The sequence below is a fragment of the Ochotona curzoniae genome, unplaced genomic scaffold (genome assembly GCF_017591425.1).
Source record: "Ochotona curzoniae isolate NIBS_2020 unplaced genomic scaffold, NIBS_Ocur_1.0 contig_4792, whole genome shotgun sequence".
NCBI classification, from domain to species: domain Eukaryota; kingdom Metazoa; phylum Chordata; class Mammalia; order Lagomorpha; family Ochotonidae; genus Ochotona; species Ochotona curzoniae.
In genome coordinates this window covers 8,690,611-8,710,602 of record NW_024466389.1, presented here as the reverse complement: position 1 = coordinate 8,710,602, position 19,992 = coordinate 8,690,611, and the positions used below count along the sequence as shown (strand labels likewise).

Sequence of the window (19,992 nt, the reverse complement as noted above, 5' to 3'; positions counted from 1 at the left end):
TGCTGCTAATGTGCGTGTAATGCACTCTGGGGAAGTCGCTCTGGGAGGCCTAATGGCCATGGGGGGTGGTCCCCAAGGGCTAGGGGCAGCTGCAGTCTCGAGTTCAGGGTCACGGGCCTGCACAAGGTGGATATGGGGATGCGTGGCACCACCCTCCCGGGGGGGAGGGCCAGGGTGTGTCCCCTGGGCTGGGCTTCTCCATTTCCAGGCTTCAATTTTGGCTCTCAGTCCCTAGTCGTATGACATGGGCAGGTCACCGCACTGGCCTGGGACGTGGTCTTCACTCTTGCCCTAGTAGAGTCATTGGGGGAAATGCAGACAATTCAGCATAGGGGATGGGACTGTGGCATTCCATATTGGAGTGCTGGTTTGAGCCCCAACTGCTCCACTTCCGATGTGGCTCCATGCTAATGCGCCTACAGAAGCAGCGGAAGTTGGTCCAAGTATCTGGACCCCCTGCCACCCTCGTGGGAGAGCTGGTTGGAGTTCTAGCCTCCTGGCTTCAGCCTGCCCTGGTCTGGCTGTTACAGTCCTGGTTGATCTCTCTCTCTCCTATCGCTCTGCCTTCCAAATAAATCAGTCTAGGCGAGTGTGTTCTGTTTGGTTGTTACCTGTATCAGGTGCAAGGGGACTCCCCACTGTGCAGCATCTCTGATATTGTAAATAACTGGCCCAGGTGGGGCACATTAGCGCACAGTTAGGCTACTCCAGGATTTATTACTGTCCTTTTTACTGTTAGTGCACCTTCCAATGCAAGCCAGTCGGTGAGCTTGCTAAGTGGTGGCGCTGAAGGAATGATCCCAACTGGCAAAATAAAGCGCTGGAAGCCTATTAATTCTTCCCTTGCTTGGGCGGTAGACAGCTAGCATGTGTTCTATGCTGCCCTCTGCTGGCTACTGCACTGCTCAGCTCCTGTCTGAACAACGACTACCGCTCCTTTTCAGGGGATTTGGGGCCAAAGTAAATCTACGTTTATTAGGCGGCTGGAGAGACAAGTTTAAAAATCCTAGGAAAGTCTTCTAAGCAGCTCTGTCCCCCGGGAAAGGTGGGCAACCCCTCTGGGCCATGACTGCCTCACTGGACTGCCTTGCCGTGCTCTGTCTTGGATGACGGTGGCTGCATCTGCCTTCATCTGCCACGTGCATCTAATCTCCACACACGGCATCCCCGTGCCCAAAGCCTCAGCTCAAGGCTGTACTCGGAGCATTTCTAGACCCCAGAGCTGCTGTGATGATGAAGACCTGCTGGGTACCCTGTCAGGGGACCTGGTAAATGACTGATGCTGTCTCCACTGCTGTTACTGGTTCCAAAGTTGGTCATGTCAGTCCCTGCTTCCGGTAGCTCCTTACTGCCTGTGTTGCATGTAGCCAGGCTAATGGAAAACACTAGGCCCAAGGGTGAGCCAGGAAGCCCGTAGGAACTCCACATAATTAAAAGACAAGGAATCCACACACAGGCGAGTCATAAACAAACTACCGAAAATCAAGGGACAAGAGGATTTAAAACCCAGCCAGAGGCGCAGAGATTCCAGCATGATGCAATCGTAAGGCCTACGGTAAGGCAGAGACAAAAGACCAGTGGATGCTGTACCTCATGCTGCCTAAAAGACACAGAAATAGTGGCCGGGCATGAGTGTGGGGCAGCAGGGCTGAAGTCACAGCTTGGGGTCGCCTCCTTCCATCTCAGAGTGCCAGGTTCAAGTCCTGCCCCTCTGGTTCTGGTCCAGCAGCCTGCCACTGTGCACCCTGGGAGGAAGCAGGTGACAACCCTAACGCCGGAGTCCCTGCCACGTATGAGAGAGACCCCAGTGGAGATCCAGGCTCCTGGCTTGGCCGGGCCCATCCCTGAATGTTGTGGACATTTGGGGGAGTGGAGCAGCAGAGGGAGAATCTCTCTGTACCTTTCAAATGGAACGTAAATGAGAAATGAAGCTTCAGAAAAGGAAATGTAAATGTAGAATTTAACATGTGTCAAAATCTTATTTTGAGACCTGAAGTTGAATACAGGCATTCCAGACACACGTGTGCATGAACACACACACACACACACACACACACACTTCTGGGGCAGAGCCACATGAAGACACACTACGGGGTGATCGGCAGGTAGGAGACGCCCCAGGAAGGGGTGACAGTGGGTATTCAGTGTATAAAACCACTAATACTTTGTTGGGTTTCAAGTAGAAGGAGCTGTTTAGATGAGGCAAGTCAAGTCAAGGTGTCAGCACTGAGAGCTGTTGTCTGCCAAGTCACCAGGGGATGCTGGAGCCTGGTTGAAGATGCATGTGGGAACCTTTAGGATAACCACAAAGGAATGAAAACTTCCTCAGCTAATACAGAGGGAAAAAAATGGATACAAGACAAGAGAGTACAAGATTAGCACAGGAGGTACAATAGACAAGGAGCAAGAGGAAATCGAAACCTCAGTATTCCAGCAGTGACATTGCTAGAGATGAACTGAAAGATCGCATCAACCAGATGTTACAAAAACCACCTGCTGTTATCAAGGATATGTTTAAACTCAAAGAAGAACTTTCAGGAGAGGCATGAAGATATGCTATGAAGATTCTAACTAAAACACGGCAAGTGTAGTCAGTGGGATTATATCTGTGACCAGGTAGGCTTTTGAAGGAGAAACACCACTAGAGACACAGGGGGTGTCTCGTGACAGTCAAGTCTTGGTTCGATGTGAGACGCTAAACTTCTATGCACTTAGCAATACACAATGCACAAATGAATGATAAATAGACCAATCCACAATCGTGATGGCCTTAAAAAAGATGCCTGTCTTAGCAATGGACAGAACAGGAGAAATTAGGTGTTAAATACAAGTGGCCCATGGGCTGCAATGGACGCCTGCAACAATGAACAAAGAACACATCTTCAAGGGGGCACAGGTGGAACCAGCACCGACCACAGGCAGGTCATAAAGAAGCCTGCTTAGTAACAAAGGGTGGAAATCATACAGCGTCTTCTCTGACCACAGCGTAAGCAACCAGGAACTCCTTGTGTGCTTAGAAATGAGGAGGTAATTTCAAAACAACCCTTGGTTCCGAGGAGAAATTGTGATGGCTTGAAAAACTTCATCTGGCTAATGAAAATCCTATGCACTAAAATGTACGGAGTGCAGCTAAGACTTTATTTAGAGAAAAATTCGTAGTCCAGAGAGCAGTTTGATCCCATGATCACAGGACTATAGCCCTGTTAGTCAAAAACAAGCTTGGTAAGTTCATGATTCTGCAATTATTTCTCTCTGGGTCAATTCTTTTTTTAGGTCAATTTCACAATTATGATTTGTTTCCTTTATAAAGGCATTTCAGAAAGTTCATGGAAAAACAAAATAAAATATAAATTTATTTCAGCTTAGAGTTTTTTGAAATCCATGCATATGAGAAGTCTTCAAAAAAGTTGATGCAGAAAATGCACAGCTATAGAAAAACTATGCATGGATTTAAAAACATTTTTGCACAAAAACATGCATCTTTTGGTTTCATCTTCCACAAGCTTCTTTAAGATTTATTTTTGTAACTTGAAAGAACTACAGAGAAGGGGGGAGATGGTCAGAGATCTTCCAGTCATTAATTCCCCAAATGGCTGCCTAGGCTGGAACTGAGCTGATCCAAAGTCAGGAGCTTCCTTTGGGTTTCCTATGTGGGTGCAGGGGTCCAAGGCCTGGGCCATCCTCCTTTGCTTTTCCAAGCCATACACAGGGAGCTAGATCAGAAGTGTAGCAGCTGGGACCTGAACCAGGTTCATGGGTGAAAAATTAGCCTGCTATGCCACCATGACAGCCCCTCCACAAACTTCTTGAAGCAGCCTTGTGTAAAGGTTTTCCAGGCCATATCACATTTTTGCCAATCATAACTCTAGCATGATAAGTTTGATTTCATGACCCTAGTTTCTTCCAGGTCTCCTTTCCCAGATTACATTTTGCACAACTCAACTTCTTTCAAGGGTATTGGATTCTCCTCTGGTGTGTAGGCAGTGGCAGGCGTCAGCCTGTCTGGTTTGAATTGTGGGTTCAGTCTGTTGGAGTTACTTCTGTTGAGTCTCTTTTGCTGTCCTGCATGGCATGTGACTCCCAGACAGCTTCCTGTGGGTTTGTGAGGTTTACATGGTTTTAGCTTCTGGTGAACATTTTGACAGTCACATTCTGGGAAAAGTGGGGGAATGGTGGGTCATTTGGTTTGTTTGTTTTTGACCATCCCCTGGCTTTGCTGTGTAGTCAGAGCTCCCAGGCTGTTTACACTCGCTCTTAAACAGACCGAGCTTCCTCTGAGACATTCATCTACCCAAGTGGGTGATTCAAGCTGAAAGGACACGGACTTTGCCCAGCTGGCTCAGGACCCTGGTGTGACATGTTAGTTGACAGGCCGTGAAACATGCGACCCACAAACATCTGTTATATGACTCTTCACTTAGCTGCTGCTAAGTTTACAGGGGTTGGGTAGAGCCCAGGCCGTGGACTTCTTGAGGCCTGTGACATGTTTGGGTCTTGCCATGCCCAGGCAATCACAGAGGGGACTCAAAAGTCAAGGCATTGATGGCAAGCTGATTTTTAAGTGGATAATTTTGGGGGAAAGTCCTGGGGCATAGTACGCTAAGCCACTGCCTATGATGCTGGCGTCCTATATGGGTGTTGGTTCAAGCCCCAGCTCTTTCACTTCCAATATAGCTCTCTACTAATGTGCCTGGGAAAATGGCAGAGGGTGAGCCAAGTGCTTGGGCTCCTGCACCCATGTGCGAGACCCAGAGGAAGCTCATGGTCCCTGCCTTCACAGAAGCCCAGCTCTGGCTGTTGCAGCCACCTGGGGAGTGAATCAGCAGATGAAAATTTATTCTCCTCTTTCTCCTGTGACTCTACCATTCAAATAGTTAACTACATCTTGAAAAAAAAAAAGATGGATGATTTTGTACAGTCTGCAGATGATATGATAAATATTCAATAGCGTAGGGCAGAAAAACAAGTGCAGCCTTGGAAGCAATGGAAACTTCTATGAGGATGCACATGTTCTGCCTGTGTGCTGTCCAGCCAGGAAGCAGCCACTGCCGTGTACCCCAGGCTGCTCTTTCCGATAGCACAGGTACACAGGACTCTCGGCTAATGTAGGTCGCCAATGATGACAAGTGTGTGTGTGTGTGTGTGTGTGTGAGTGAGAGAGATGTTACATCCACTGACTTCTGGAGGTGGAGGTGGGTCCCATTAAGAAAAGCAAGGAGGAGCGTTACAGGGCAGTCCGCGGTAGCGACACCCACGAAGGCTTTGGAGCTAGACCTGGGCTCTAGCCTTGCCACAGCCACTGAACAAGGGTTGTCACTGCATAGCTGCCTCTGCCTGAGACCCCTTCTTGTCTCAGCGTTCCTGAGGGCTTCATACCAGCGCCGACCACACGGGGTCGCTGTAAGCGCCCAACCCCAGCTGTCCCAGCGCCGACCACACGGGGTCGCTGTAAGCGCCCAACCCCAGCTGTCCCAGCGCCGACCACACGGGGTCACTGTAAGCGCCCAACCCCGGCTGTCCCAGCGCCGACCACACGGGGTCGCTGTAAGCACCCGACCCCGGCTGTCCCAGCGCCGACCACACGGGGTCGCTGTCCCAGCGCCGACCACACGGGGTCGCTGTAAGCACCCGACCCCGGCTGTCCCAGCGCCGACCACACGGGGCCGCTGTCCCAGCACAGGACCCCAGCTGTCCCAGGCCTGAAAAGACGTGACCCCAGTGCTCACCCACCCCTGGGCACTTGGTAACCCCGTACCTTGCTCTTTTCACGCAGCATCTTGGAGATGACGGTCTGCTCTGTGCTGCTCTTCCTCAGCGCCTCCCTCAGCTTCTTGATTTCCTTCTCCATGTCTTGGATTTGCTGAAAAAGTTTCAACAACAGCGAAATGGGCTTCCTGAGGCGGCAGAGTCGCTGCCCACTGGGCCCAAAGGCTGGGGCCAGGTGGGCTAGTCCCTTCTACGGCTGCGGACCAAGGAGATATGAATTCACATGCTGTCTTCAAACAGTCCAGGAAAAATGAATGAAATGAAAATGAAAAGAAAATCACACATAGATTACACAGTGTTTGCACCAAAATAGACTTGCACTTTCACCCCATCTTGCATGAACTGTTTGAAGGACCCTTGCCCTAGAAGGGCTGAAGAAAGGAGAATGACCTGTTTCTAGACTGAACGTCAAGTCACGCCCATTGATGCAGCAGGACCTTCCTCTTAGGGCGCAGTCTTGAGGTCAGCCCAAAGCAGGTGGCGTTCCCTGCCCTCCGTCTTTGGGTAGGGAGTGGCAGTGTTCCTGGCCCACACCGTGCCAGTCTCCTCCTGGCATGTGATAGGGTTGAGGAGCCGAGTCTCCCAGCTTGGGAGAAGTGACCACCTGGAGGTGGTGGGGGGCAGGGGGAGGAGAGGGTGGTCCAGGGGAGGAGGAGAGGGTGGTTCAGGGAAGGAGAGGGTGGTCCAGGGGAGGAGGAGAGGGTGGTCCAGGGAAGGAGAGGGTGGTCCAGGGAAGGAGAGGGTGGTTCAGGGAACAGACACTAACATCTCAGTCCTCCTGCCTCTGGGTTGTTCTATGACTTGGCGTGAAGTGAAGCATTTAAATAAAACTACTTAAGGGAGGAGTTTGTGCCAAGGACAGTGCTGTGCCCATGATAACATTCCAGCCTAAGCTTGGGCGTCACAGGTCTGGGGTCAGGCAGGTGAAGATAGCTTGGCTGGTCTCCCGTTTCCATCCCCAACCCTGTCCTAACCCAGCCTGGCCCCCAGGAGGGAGCCCCACGGGCCCCAGAGTCCCCGGGAGACAGGAGACAGTTCCTCCCTTGGTCTTCCTGCTGTAGCTGCTTGTTGGGGCTGGAAGCTAAGACAGGCTGAAGGCAAACATGGCCACACGGAGAAGCAAACGCAAAGCCCGGGGTGCTGGGCTGGGTGCCGCCCGTGTCTCCGTGGGCGCCCCTGCGGGGGACTCTGACTCACAGCTTTGCAGGTGCTCAGCTCTTTCTCCTGGGCGTCCCTCAGGTCCTTCTCAGCATCTCCCTTCTTTAGCTCTTCTTTCAGGGCCGAGCACTAGGGAAGAAAGGGGGGCAGCAAAGGAGCAGGCCATGGTTGGCGACACGGGTGACCCCGAGAGCAGTTCCTGCTAAAGTATTCACACACTCGGGCGGCGAAAGGCGAGAGCCCCTGGGTCCTGGGTGCACCCTGATCCTGCAGCAGCCCCACGGTCTGCCCCTAGCCAGAAGTGTCTCCACCTGCTCTCACAGGCCAGCGGTCTACACCAGCCAGGGGCAGCCGTATGGGGGTCCAGGAGCCCACACTGATGCCTTCAGAGTTTTGTGCCTGCTACCCCCAGGGATGGAAGACGTGGGGCGGAAGCCTCACTCAGCGCAGTGTGGAGTGAGGGAGTGTGCGCAGCTGTGGCTGCCGCCTCCATGAGGAGGAGCGTATTTTAGGGACCATGGCGGTGTACGCAGTGACTGCCAGGGTCCGAGGAGTATCAGCAACGTGCGTGACAATGTCAAGAGGAGCCCGCTCTGCCCCAAAGCAGGATCACATTCCACACTGCGTGCACGAGAGACACCACTGTGCGGGTCTCGGGTACTAACTCAGGACCCCAGATGTAAAGTTCCGAAGCACCTGAGGGTACAAGCCCCCTGTTACAGCTGCATCTGCAGACGCCTCGAGGTCACGGCGGGGGAGCCGAGACACGGCTTTCGGAGTGGTGGTTCCTCTCTGCTCTTTCTGATTTCACGTCTTTCTGATTTCTGGTTTCCTCACACGGCACACACAATTACAGCGAAGGGATGGCGTTTCAAAGGTCTGTGATGGCGGCCTTGGGCACGAGGCAGCCACAGAACACGGAAGAGGCAGACCCCGCCCCCAAGGTCACAGACAAAGGGGAAACGGGGACAAACAGAGCCCAGATGCACTTGGAGGGTAGAGCAGGTGGTGGTCCCTCCTATTGTCCCCACCCAGTCGCAGCTCTACAGCCCATCCCTTCCTCAGCACACTCACACGCTCATGCCCTCACACGCATACACGCACACCACACGCATACACACACACATGAACTCAGGCACACACGTAACAAACTCACACACATGCACACAACATGCGTGGCGAGGCGGTGGACAATGCAGCAGCAGAGGGCACATCTAGAACCAACCCTCTTGCTTCCCAGAAAAAGAATTTGCCCCCAAAGGCAACCTCTGCCATGTCTGCCTGATGCCACAGCTCATGTCTCACCCTTCCCTAACTCCAAGTTGCTATGGCGAGGAGTGGCACTTGGTGCCCAGGTAGCCGGCCTTGACACAGGCCTTCAGGAGCTGTGCCCACCTTGGCTTGCATGCAGACCTGGTTAATCCACCTGGCACTGTCCCTATCAACTCTCTTGGGTTGCCCTCTGGAGACAAAAGCCTCGATTTTTCCCGTGACAAGCCACAGGTGAGCCAGAGACAGTGAGCAATCCATCCGTTAAAGTCAGCAGGGAAAGCACGCTTGGCCAGTAGTCCAAGTCCCATTTGAAATGCCCTCAGCCAGCCCGACAGGCTCATCTCACGAGCGAATGTGCACCTCAGGTCGAGGGGAAGAAATGGAAGCTGCACGCCTGCATGTTGACCTCCAGCCCTCTGCTTTGGGGTGACGGACAGAGAGGGGTGCACTGCAATGTTCCCTCTCACCGTCACACCAGCTTTCTGGGAGTGGACACAGGTGGGTGTGTGAGTGGCTGGCCCTGGCTGGGAGGCTGGTCAGCAGCAGGTGCCGGAGCTGAGCCCGCTCCTTGCTGACTCTGACCTGTGTGCACTCAGGTCTCTGCAAGGCTCCTCAGATCCCAAGGCTCCTCTGGGTGGGCATCTCATGCTTTGTGCCCCCCTGCCCATTTCTGCACCAGCCTTGTGGGGTGTGTGTGTGTGTGTGTGTGTGTGTGTGTGTGTGTGTGTGTGTGAGTGAGGGGAGAGCAGGTGAAAAGCCAGGTCTGAGAGAAGCATACTGAATGTGTCTCCCACGGTGCCCCTCTGCCACCTGTGGCCGCTGCCCACACTCACCTTGGAGCCCAGGGCTTCGAGCTGGTCATCCTTCTCTTTGTTCTTGCTTTTCAGCTCAGTCACCTGTTCTTGCAACTGCTGAACTTGCTCATCCCTTGCCAACATGTCTTTTTGCAAAGATGACAGCATCCCTGGAAGAAGGTTCAGGCAGAGAGGACATGCATCACAGCACCCCCGTCACTGCTGGGCACACAGGACGGGCATCACAGCACCCCTGTTGCTGCTGGGCACACAGGACGGGCATCACAGCACCCCCGTCACTGCTGGGCACACAGGATGGGCATCACAGCACCCCCGTCGCTGCTGGGCACACAGGACGGGCATCACAGCACCCCCGTCACTGCTGGGCACACAGGACGGGCATCACAGCACCCCCGTCGCTGCTGGGCACACAGGACAGGCATCACAGCACCCCCGTCGCTGCTGGGCACACAGGACGGGCATCACAGCACCCCTGTCGCTGCTGGGCACACAGGAAGGGCATCACAGCATCCCTGTCGCTGCTGGGCACACAGGACGGGCATCACAGCATCCCTGTTGCTGCTGGGCACACAGGACAGGCATCGCTGCAGTCCCGTCACTGCTGGGCACACAGGACGGGCACCGCTGCGGTCCCTGTCGCTGCTGGGCACACAAGATGGGCATCGCTGTGGTCCCTGTCGCTGCTGGGCACACAGGATGGGCATTGCTGTGGTCCCTGTCGCTGCTGGGCACACAGGACGGGCATTGCTGTGGTCCTGTCGCTGCTGGGCACACAGGACGGGCACCCTGGAGGGTATCCCCAAGCATCCCAGAGGCTGGCAGGGGCTGGGACCCAAATCCCTCAAACACCTCTTTCAGGTCTCAGTGGACACAGGGGGTGTCAGTGAGAAGCCCCTGGAGGGCATCAGCATGGATGGGCCCGGGGACCCCCGAGAGGAGCCAGGAGGAGCCGTGGGATGGGCTGGAGGTGAAAGAGGACGCCCTGGAGGCTGGCAAGGGGGCAGACGGCTGCACATTCTGTCTCTATGTGTATGAGCTGGGTGGTCTTGAGCAAGTTGTTTAACCTCCCGCCGAGGTCACAGAGCTATTGTAAGGAATGGAGGGCATGGAGGAGACCCCATCGGAGTGCTTGCAGTGTGATTCCCGTAACCATCTGAGATTTTCCGTAGAGGCACCCAGTACTCCTGGTCCCGGTGCAGCCTGCTCCCCATTTGCACAGACTGACGTGTACTGCCAAGAGGAAGCTGTGGAGCGAGTGGAGTTGATGCCGAGTGTCACTCAGATGAGCCTCATGGCTTCCCCGTGCCATCTCTGATTCCTCAGCCCGGGGAAAGCTCACCAGCACGCCGGGCAAGGGGGACACTCCGCTAACCATCGGGGAAGGCCCTTGTGGCGAGGACCCCCGACCTCCAGCCCCAGTACGAGGGTGAGTCATTCTGACCTCACTGTGTCATTGGGGATTATCCCGCAGGTTCTCTTCTTGGAAGGACACCTGTCCCAGGTTAGCGGCAGGTGGGATTCCATCAAGGCCATGCAGCCATGAACACTGCGATGCCCAGGTTCGTGTAGAGCAACAGCCCAGGGATGCAGTGGCAGCAGATGGAACCCTTGAGGGAGCTTGGCCAGGCAGGGCTAGGGCGGCCTCAGCCTACAGCTAACTCGGCCCGTGGTCCTACCACACCTTCTCCGGTCTCTGCCTTGTGTGTTCACGGGGTTTTCCCGTCCTGGGAACAGGAGGGGAGCTCTGCTCAGCTGAACACATGGTGGGTATTCTGCAGACCTGGGACTCACTCTGTATAGCCCCTGCCCACTCCCCCAGCTCCACTTGCTCCACTCAGGGGAGACCCCCGGGGTTCCCCTTTCTGCAGTGGCCTGGAAACTCTCTCGAAGTCAGAAGCTGAGGCAACTGTGGGGTCCATCTTGTTAGATTCCTCTCTTCTCTCCGCCCCAGGATCGTAGCCGTGGGCTTCTTGGGGTTCAACAGAGAAGAGCCACCGTTCCAGATGCCTGCTGCGTTTGGCTTTGGTCAGTTCTTTCAGGAGGAAGAGAAGATCCACAGGGGAAGATCTCACAGGGGAAGGGGAGGCTGCTGATGGGAAGTGGCAGTCTCCATCAGCCTGGGGGACCGACCCGGGTGGTGGAAAGACATGGGGCTGGCTCCAGAAGTACCAAGACTTGGGGGACACCATGATGACAGCAGAACAGCCTGATGCATCTCCTGCCTGACATTCAAGAGTGACAGAAGCGCAGCTTGTAAACCAGCATACCCTCCTCAAGGGCTGAGTCCTGGCTGCTCCACTTCTGATCCAGCTCTCTGCTAATGTACCCAGAAAGAGCAGCGGAGGGCGCCCCACGTGCCTGGGCCCCTGCAGCCACATGGGAGACCCAAAAGATGCTCCTGGTTGTGGCCTGGTCCTGTGCTGGTCGTTGTAGCCATTTGGGGAGTGAATCAGGGGATGAAAGATCTCTCTGTTTCTCCTTCAAAATAAAGACAGCTAGAGGACAGATAGATAGATAGATAGATACTCTCTTAGGGCTGACTCTGGGCCAGACCCTGAGCTAGGGACTGGACAATAAAGCTCTTAGAGGATGAATGCTAGCTCACTGCTAAGAGGACCCCTAAGGCTGCACTCCAGTCCCCGGACCAGAAGTACAGCGGTTGATTGGTGATGTCTGCCGTGGCCGTGAGCTCGGGGTTGTGGCTCCGGACCCAGTTCCAGACGCAGCTCACCGGAGGCAGTAGCGTGGTCCTTTCTGAGGTTCTCACCCTCGTTCTTCAGGGACGCGATTTCCGAGTTCCGCTCAGACAAGGTCTGGCACAGCACCTGGCTATAGCCCTTCTGCAGGGCACTGATCTGTCGGGGGAGGCAGCACACGGTCAGACGGCGGCCAGCCCAGGTGTGCGAGGCACAGTCACACAGGGAGTCTTGGCAGGTTGGGGAAACAAAGCTTTCCAGGCACAGGTGGGGCTCTGTGTCATCAAACATGAATCTTATCCTTTGCCTGGCTCCTTCCCGTGAGTTCCCCTGGCCTCTGGCTGCTCAGCCACAGACCTGAGTCTCGAGTGACCCAGCACTGAGCTTCTCTATCGAGACAGGAGCCGGTTCTTAAGTCCACGCATATAACTATATAACTAAAGAATTACTATCACATGAAGCTATCGCAGCTCACAACCCACACAGCCCACTCCCAGCCTCCCAGCAGCCCTGGACAAGGTTCCCATCACTGTTGCTCCTTTGCAAGGAGAGATCACTTGCTCTGGTGGGCAGGGCTGGCCAGAGGCAGAGCTCAAGCCCAAGCCAGGCCCTTCTGGTCTTGACCCCACTTCCTTCCAGCCACCTGGACGCATGCATGGCACTTGGGCAGCAGCTGTGGGGGCACAGCTGGACTCTGAGCTACACTGCAGCCACCCAGTGACTATGTGGACACAGGGAGACTGGAAGAGTATTCCAATTGTTCACCGTGGGGATGGAGGACGGCAGGCTGGCCTCGTGGCTTCAGGGAGGGTTTTACTCAATCAGCAACTGACCACACGTGACGGCCAAGGTCACTGTGTGGCGTTGCAGCTTTGGCCTCTCCTGGGGAAAGGTGCGTGGGTGAGATTTCTTTGTGCGCACCGCACTGGCAGCCTTTTCTAAGCACAGACACCGGTATGATTTTTTTTTAAGGTGAAGATACAAGAAGCTCCAGTAAAGGTCCATCCCGGCTTGGGCGTAGTCTGTGGATCGGATAATTGACATTAAGGGCGCTGAGCTCATTGCCACCAGAGGGCGCTCATGGACTGTGTTCTTGGTGTCCACTCTGCCGTCCTCAGGCAGGATGGAACCAACAGGAGCTTCCAGGTCTCCTGGCCTGTAAGGCTTGGCTAGCCGGTTTACAGTTGCTGCCACTGGGGTGACCACACTTACACTTCTCCGGGGCACCCGAGAAACTGGCGAAGGGTTTTTGCCAGAACGGGGGACAGGGAGGGAATTGAGATCATTCTTGTCCACTCCAGGGCCCTCTCTGGCATGCTTGTGCTTTGCAGGATTCGAGTAAAAAAGTTCTGTGTGTGAGGGAAATGCAACTTTCTCATCAAAGGACTTTGGGGTTTTTCCTCTTAATGCTTTCACCATCAAGATCCCCAGAAGCATAACACTGAGAAACTTCTAGAAGGGGTAAGAGACCATGCTCCCTTTCCTGGCCTCTGGGGTTGCCTGCTAGGAAACATTTCTACCTAAGTGTGGGAGAGGGTGTTAGGTCCCCACAGAGGACCTCTTCATCACTCCTGCTACTAAAAAAGACGAAAACAGTCCCCCTTGTCTGTCCTTAGCGTAAACTCCACGGTCTCAAGGCCTGCTATGTTGTATAATAAAATGGGAACTGAGTCATCAGGAAGTTAACGGAGCCTAGAAGAAGGATGGCTTCGAGCTGCAATTCCGCTGCCAATCGGCAAGGTGGCGCACGAGCATTTTCCATCACTCCTGTAGTGGACGTCAGGTCCCTGAGAACCGGTCATGGTCATGATGCATGCAGTTCTGGGGGCTGGGGCAGGACGTGCAAAGTCATGGAGAGAATGAACCAGCCTGCCATGCAGCTGCCACCTCGGCTGAGTCTGTGCAAGTCGAGGGGCAGCAAGGAACCCCAATGTGTGCAGATGGGTCCAGACGGACCAACCTTGGCCTCCAGTTCAGAGGGACCCTACTTTTCAGCTCCAGGGGGAAGGGGTCACGGTGGGTGTGTAGGCCTCCTTAGCCAATGATTTTTTTTTCAGATAGCTGTAGCTACCTTCAGTATTTTTGTAAAACATTATTTTCATTTTGTTTGAAAAAGGAGGGAGGGAGAGAGATTGATTTTTCCATACACTGAATTATACCCCAAATGCCCACAACAGCGAGGGCAGGACCGAGCCGAATTCAGGCCTCCCCTGTGAGTGATGGGGCCAGATACTTGAGCACCCACCACTGTGTCTTGATTGGCAGGAAGCAGCAGCCGAGGCAGGACTGAAACCCAGGCATCCTGACATGAGATGTGAGCAAGCAGCATACTGGTTGCCCACCCCTGTCCCTGGAAACTTTAAACCGGACTCCTATCACGGCCTCTGGACACAGACCCTGGGTAGGTGAGAATTCCTCATCCTTGTCTGTTCACCTGCACAGACTTGGCTCAGGAAAGTTCTGGAAGAGTCACCGAGAAGGCTATTCCTCCACAGGCTCCTTGTCACCAGGAAGCTGCTCGTGGCTAAGGTAAGGGCCTGGCAGAGCAGCACCTGCAGGAACCGTCCCTACAGGGGTACAGCTCACACTGCCCTTTCAGCAGGCCCCTGTTGCTGAGCTATCACAGCATGCTTTGAGCGGGGTGTTGTTTATTCTGACTCCGTCAACAAAACATCCCTGTGGGGCAGGGGGAGTCTGGGATCATGCTTGAGTACCGAGAGCCTGGAAGGGTAGATGCCTGGAGACAGGAGCCCAACGTGTGTTTACCTGAATGAACAAATGGATGGATGGAGAAGTGAGCAAGCAGGACCCGATTAAACACTGGGCAACGAGGCCCTTGTGAAGTTTACGCTCTCGGATAGAGGCTCCTTGGCAACACTGAGCAGAGTCCGTGTCCATTCCCAGGACACTCTTTCAGGCACTGAATGTGTACACCTTGAGCTGGGTCTAGAAGTCAGAGGCCACAGGCAGGGAGGGAACCAGTGCATAGAGGTGCCACTTTATGTTAAAAAAAAATTATTATTATTACTTCATATGTAAGTTGCATGAGAGGTGGAGAGGAAAGAGACAAGACACTCAGAGCAAGCTCCCAGCTACGAGTTCACTTCCCAGGCACTCACCATGGCCAGAGCTCGGCCAGGCAGAAGCAAGAAGCCAGACAGTCATTCTGGGTCTCCATGTGGGAGTCGTGGACCCAGCCATGAGAGCCATTGTCTGCAGGAAGGTGCAATGAGGAGTGGGGGCCCCATTGCTCCTCTGTGGGATGTGGAAATCCCCAGCACAACTGCCACCATCAGGCCAAGCACCTGTGTTACTGGTTAAGCAGCATTTTGCCTTGAGGACAAAATTCACCGGCACCCTTGGGATGTAACTTGTGAATGGACATCTCCCTATGGTGAGCCAGTAACTGCCTTTCAGGTACAGAGAAAGCTTGGGACATTGGGTGAGGGGTGGGGGAACCTCTGGGTTCCTGAGCTAACTGCCCACAGTCCTTGCAGGCTGGGGTCTGCGAGTGTGAGCGGCAGACACTGCAGTGACTGTGTTAACAGAAACAGGAAGTGGGGGTAAAGATGAGGTCTGCAGGAAGGCAGGCCTGGGGTCACACTGCTCCTGTTCCAGCCAGTTCCTGGGTGTCTCCGGGCCTGCTCCACCCCCTCGGCTGTGTCATGGGTATGTTAGAGGAAGTGCATGACCCAAGTTGGACATTGAAAGCTCTTGCCAACAGTGCTTGCTCGTGGCTGGTGTCTAACACATGCTAACATCAAGGACAACCAGTTAGCCGATTGGTTAAGCTTCCACCCTCCCGCGAAGGTGGACCCCGGGAGGCAGGCCCGATGGCTCAAGCAACAGAGCTCTGACCGCTCATGTGGAGGACCTGGGTTGCATTCCTGGCTCTTGACTCCAGCGCTGACCCAGCCCTGGCTGCCCAGGCACCCGGGGAGGGAACCAGTCAACAGAAGTTCAACGCTGCTTCGGTGTCTGCATGTCTCTCTTTGTCACTCCAGTAAATAAATGTTAAAAAATAATAATAGTAAAAACCAATATTGGAGCCAGCATTGCGGCTCAGTGTGTTAAGCTGCTGCCTGCAATACTGGCATCCCATATGAGTGCCTGTGGTGTCCTGGTTGCTCTGCTCCCTGCTAATGTGCCTGGGAAAGCAGTGGAAGGCAGACCACGTGCTTAGGTCCCTACCATCCACAGGGGAGACCCAGATGGAGTGTCTGGCTTCTAGCTTTGGCCTGGTCCAGCCATGGAAGTGATTTAGGAAGTGAACCAGTAGATGAACAATCTCTTTTGTTCTCTATCTCTTCCCTCTCCCTGCCCCCCATCTCTGCCTTTCAAACAAATCTTTAGGGGTCAGCTTTTTGGGGTAAGCTTCTGACTGTGACACCAGCATCTCACACGGTGTTGGTTTGAGTCCCAGCTGCTCTCCTTCCAATGATGCTCCCTGCTCAGGCCCTCGAGAGCCGCAGAAGGTGCCCAGGGTACTCGGACCCCCGCCACGGACCCAGAAGACTTGGAATTTCTTGCTCTGGCTTTGGCCTGGCCTAGCCCCAGCTGTTGAGGACATTTGCAGAATAAACCAGTGGATGGGAGAGCTCTGTTAGTTCTGCCTTTCAGATAAATCAATATGTATTAAAAAATAACACTCGTATTGTTCTTGACCATGCTGGGACCCTGTCCCGCTTCTAGTGGCATGGATTCGTGGTCCTGGTTGCCATGCCACACTAGCTGCCTGTTCTCCCGAAGCTCCTGGGGGCTCCCCTTGCTCTGCCCTGCATGGGCTTGCATTCCTGGTCGCCGTTCCACTAGCTGCTGCCCGTTCTCCTGGCCCTCTTGGCCCCCTCGGCTCTGCCCTGCGAGCTGTCTCCCTGCCCACGAGGCCAGGCTCTCCTCCGGGTCCTACCTGGCTTTTCAGACTCTCAATCTCCTTGTTCTTGGCCTCCAGGTCGTCATCCAGCACCTGGAGCTGGTGTGCGCTGTGCCTTTCGCGCGGCCTGCAGGCGGCTACCTCGGACAGTCTCTGGCTAAGCATGGCCACCTCGTTCTGCAGGTTGGCGATCACGGCGTCTTTGTACTTGGCCTCGATTTCAAAGTCCGAGAGACGGTTGACCTCTTTGCCCAGGAGCAGGATGAGTTCATCCTGGGTGGAGACCAGAGGGGGAAGCTCCCTGGGCGTGGGGCCAGGCACAAGGCTGACCCCCTGTGAAACAGGCAGGGGGAACTGGAGGGGCAGTGCCATGGTCAAGGGCAGGCAGGCAGGCAGGCAGGGCCAGGTGGGGTGTTGGTGCTGCCTCTGTTGCCCCCAGATACTCAAGTTTGAGTAAAATTACGCACCTGTCGGCAGACTTCCTGTACCAGGTGTGTAGGCCACAAAGTTAGGGAAACTTCCCCTCACCCTTAAATTACACTTCATGAGAACCACCCCACCTGGGGTCTGTGGGTTTCTTTTTTTTAATTAGCTCCCCCAGCCATGGTCTGGCACACTGGGAACCGGAACAGGTAATTAGGTAAACGATGTTCTATCCTACCCCATTCTGGCTGGAATGAGAGCTGGTTTTTAATTAAACAGTTTTTTTTTTATACATCCTTGAACACTTTCCCTTATGCCTCTCCTGGCGCTTCCTGCCCCTTCAGGTGCTCGGCATTAACTCCTGGAAGGAAGTGACAGGAGACTGGAGACTTCTCTGCCAGTTTCTCGTGAGCTTCAGGATAGAAAGGAGACCCCTGGCGCACGTCGCCTGAGGGTGCAGTTAACCCATGCTCCCATCACCGCAGAAGAAAAAGCTCTGGAGCCGAAAGACTTTCCCCAGAAGGAAAAATTCCCCTCAAACTTTTCTCAGAAATCATCATTAGCGTGCTGGGGAGATGAGAAAACATTTTCCCAGGACTGTTTTTATAAGTATCTACAGGATCTCCTGGGAGAAATTACTTTATTTAAAACCTGGTTGTTAATTCACTGTATTTGAAAGACAGAAGGCGGAAAGAGAGAGAGAGAGAGAGATTCCCAGGACAGTAGCAGGGAGCTGAGATTGGCAGCAGAGTTGGGACTCCAAGCAGGCACTCTGCTGGGGCACTCATGCATCCCAGTGACTGAGCCACTGTGTCCCCTGCCCTGATCGCTGTGAAAGGGAACCCTTCCCTCGCAACAATTTCCATCAGTTGGAAGGAGATACAACAGCCAGTTCCGGCCAGCTGACTGTCTGGCCCTCATCTGGGGGAGGGACAGGGTGGCCTGGCTGCGGAGTGTGTCTGGCCTCACCAGCAACCACCATGGTGCTTCCCTTGCTTTGCAAGAACGCTGCTTGCAAGAGCTCATGACCTCAGATTCAGTGTGGAAGTGAGAACTCCACCTGCTCCACCCGGCATCTCTCTGCCCAGACACCTGCTTTCATCAACACGGAGTGAGCACCTGATATGTCTGTGCCAGCCTGGTGCTGGGCAGCCTGCAGGTGTGAGGTGGTATGGCTAGGGTGTCTGCCTTTCTGATGAGCAGCCCATGCCCCTCCTCGGGGGGCTTCTCCCCGGACCCCTCCCACGTGCTCTGCCCCTTTCAGTCCTGCCTTTCCACGCCCAGGGGACCCTTAGCTGGTCAGGTCAAGTTTCTGAGTGATCTCCTGCCTTCGTGACAAGAGGAATGGATGTTTCTTCAGCTTCATAGAGCTCAGTGTGTCTGTGGGCTCAGCTGGCACAAGAAGGCAGCTGGGCACCAGGGCACACTCAGCAGGACAGTGCATTCTGACTGCATTATTTAAGCTCCTGGATCCAGCCACGCCTGAAGCTAGTCGGACTTTACGCTGTCCACTAAGAGGCCAATGCATGCCTTTAAAAAGGCCAATTGCTTCTTGTCACTTGCCCTGGAAGGACATAGAAAAAGTTGCAAATGTGGCTGCACTGTCACTCCAGTTTGGCACCGGGATGTATATACTCAGTGGCTACAAATGCTTCCAGGCGGTAGAGTTTGCTTTCCCTGCTCCCTAACTCCAGGCGGGCCAGCCCTGTCACTTGGTCTGACCATTGGAATGCCAAATGATCCCGAGTGCTCTGCAGGCAGGCTTGTAGGAGGCTATTCTGAGTCCTGGGGTCCCTGAGACCACTGCGTTGTGGAGAGGCTTGGGATGAAAAGTTGTGTGTGGAGAGGGCCTCACCATCCCATGAGGTCCCAGGCACCAGAATGGAGGCCACTTGAGGCTGTCAGTGCCACCAAGCCAATGGCTGACGGCAGCTGGGGCAGGGGGACCAGAAACCACCTGTGGAAGGACCAGCCTAGCAGACCCACAGGTGGTGGAAAATGCTGCCTTGCAGCCCTGATGGAGCACACGTGTTGGGCGCTTGTGACTCACAGTGGGTACAGAGCAGAAGCCTGGCGTCCCACCTGTGTACTGCGTGCCCCCAGCTCTGCTCTCAGCACACCTGCGGCTGGGAACTGTGGACTCCTGAGCACGCCCCCTCCCCCCCATGCGGGACAATGGCTCTGGCTTTCCACGGGCTCTGAGAACTGCCTCAGCTGAGGTCTGTGCCTTTTTGAGGTTGAATTCAGGACGTGGCCAAGCAGGGGAGAAACCAGTCTGGATCTAACCTCCCCAGGGTGGCTTCCTATTCAAGCTGGAACCGCTCTGTTTCCTGGATGAGTTTCCCCTCTCTTGCTCAGTGGCCCCCAGGCCTCCATTCCCAGTTCCTCCCACTAAGCAGCGCATTTTCTGCACGATTCCCCATCATTGGTGAGTGACTCAGCCTTGGCCATGTGGCAGGTGGGGAGTAGCAGCCTGGAAGTTACCCAGACCTGCGCGTGAATCCCACCTCTGCCCCTTGCACTGCGTGACCTCAGGCAAGTGCCTGGACCTCCCTGAGCCTGTTCTCCTTGGCACAGCGAGGGCAACAACGGCTTTGGAGACAATGAAGACACAATGCACTAATTAGCATCAAGGGCAGAGGTCTGGCACCCAGTAGGTGCTCAATAAACCTGCCATGGATGCTGTTGCTCTCCGGGATGTGTTGGTGGCATGTCCTCTTGGAAACAGGATGAAGGGGCATTTGGACTTGGCTGACGAGAGCCAGGGGCAGTGCCAAGTGCTTGCAGGGTCTGCTGCCTGCTGCGGCTCTGCCCTTCCCTGGAGACCCCTCACCTTGTCCTGCTGGCCCAGGTCCTGGTCCACAAAGAGCTCCGCGGCAGGCATGGCCCCCGGGATCCCATCGGCCATAGATTGCTCTGAAAACTCCATGGCACTGGTCCACACTAGGAAAGAGATGGAGGGGGGGCACAGATGGCCTCGTGAGCTCCCCAA

The 19,992-nt window shown here is 54.6% G+C and overlaps 1 protein-coding gene across 1 annotated transcript in view; it reads right to left on the bottom strand.

Annotated features, from left to right (window-relative positions):
- The window catches only part of FHAD1 (forkhead associated phosphopeptide binding domain 1), a 108,526-nt gene that overhangs the window by 62,767 nt on the left and 25,767 nt on the right, over positions 1 to 19,992 (bottom strand). The window contains exons 4-9 of the mRNA XM_040987613.1: positions 19,834 to 19,943; positions 16,614 to 16,850; positions 11,743 to 11,866; positions 9,030 to 9,160; positions 6,964 to 7,053; positions 5,756 to 5,860 (exon numbers count right to left, since the gene is read on the bottom strand). Of these exons, the coding sequence (XP_040843547.1) occupies positions 5,756 to 5,860; positions 6,964 to 7,053; positions 9,030 to 9,160; positions 11,743 to 11,866; positions 16,614 to 16,850; positions 19,834 to 19,943 (797 nt within the window). The remainder of the gene's footprint in view (positions 1 to 5,755; positions 5,861 to 6,963; positions 7,054 to 9,029; positions 9,161 to 11,742; positions 11,867 to 16,613; positions 16,851 to 19,833; positions 19,944 to 19,992) is intronic.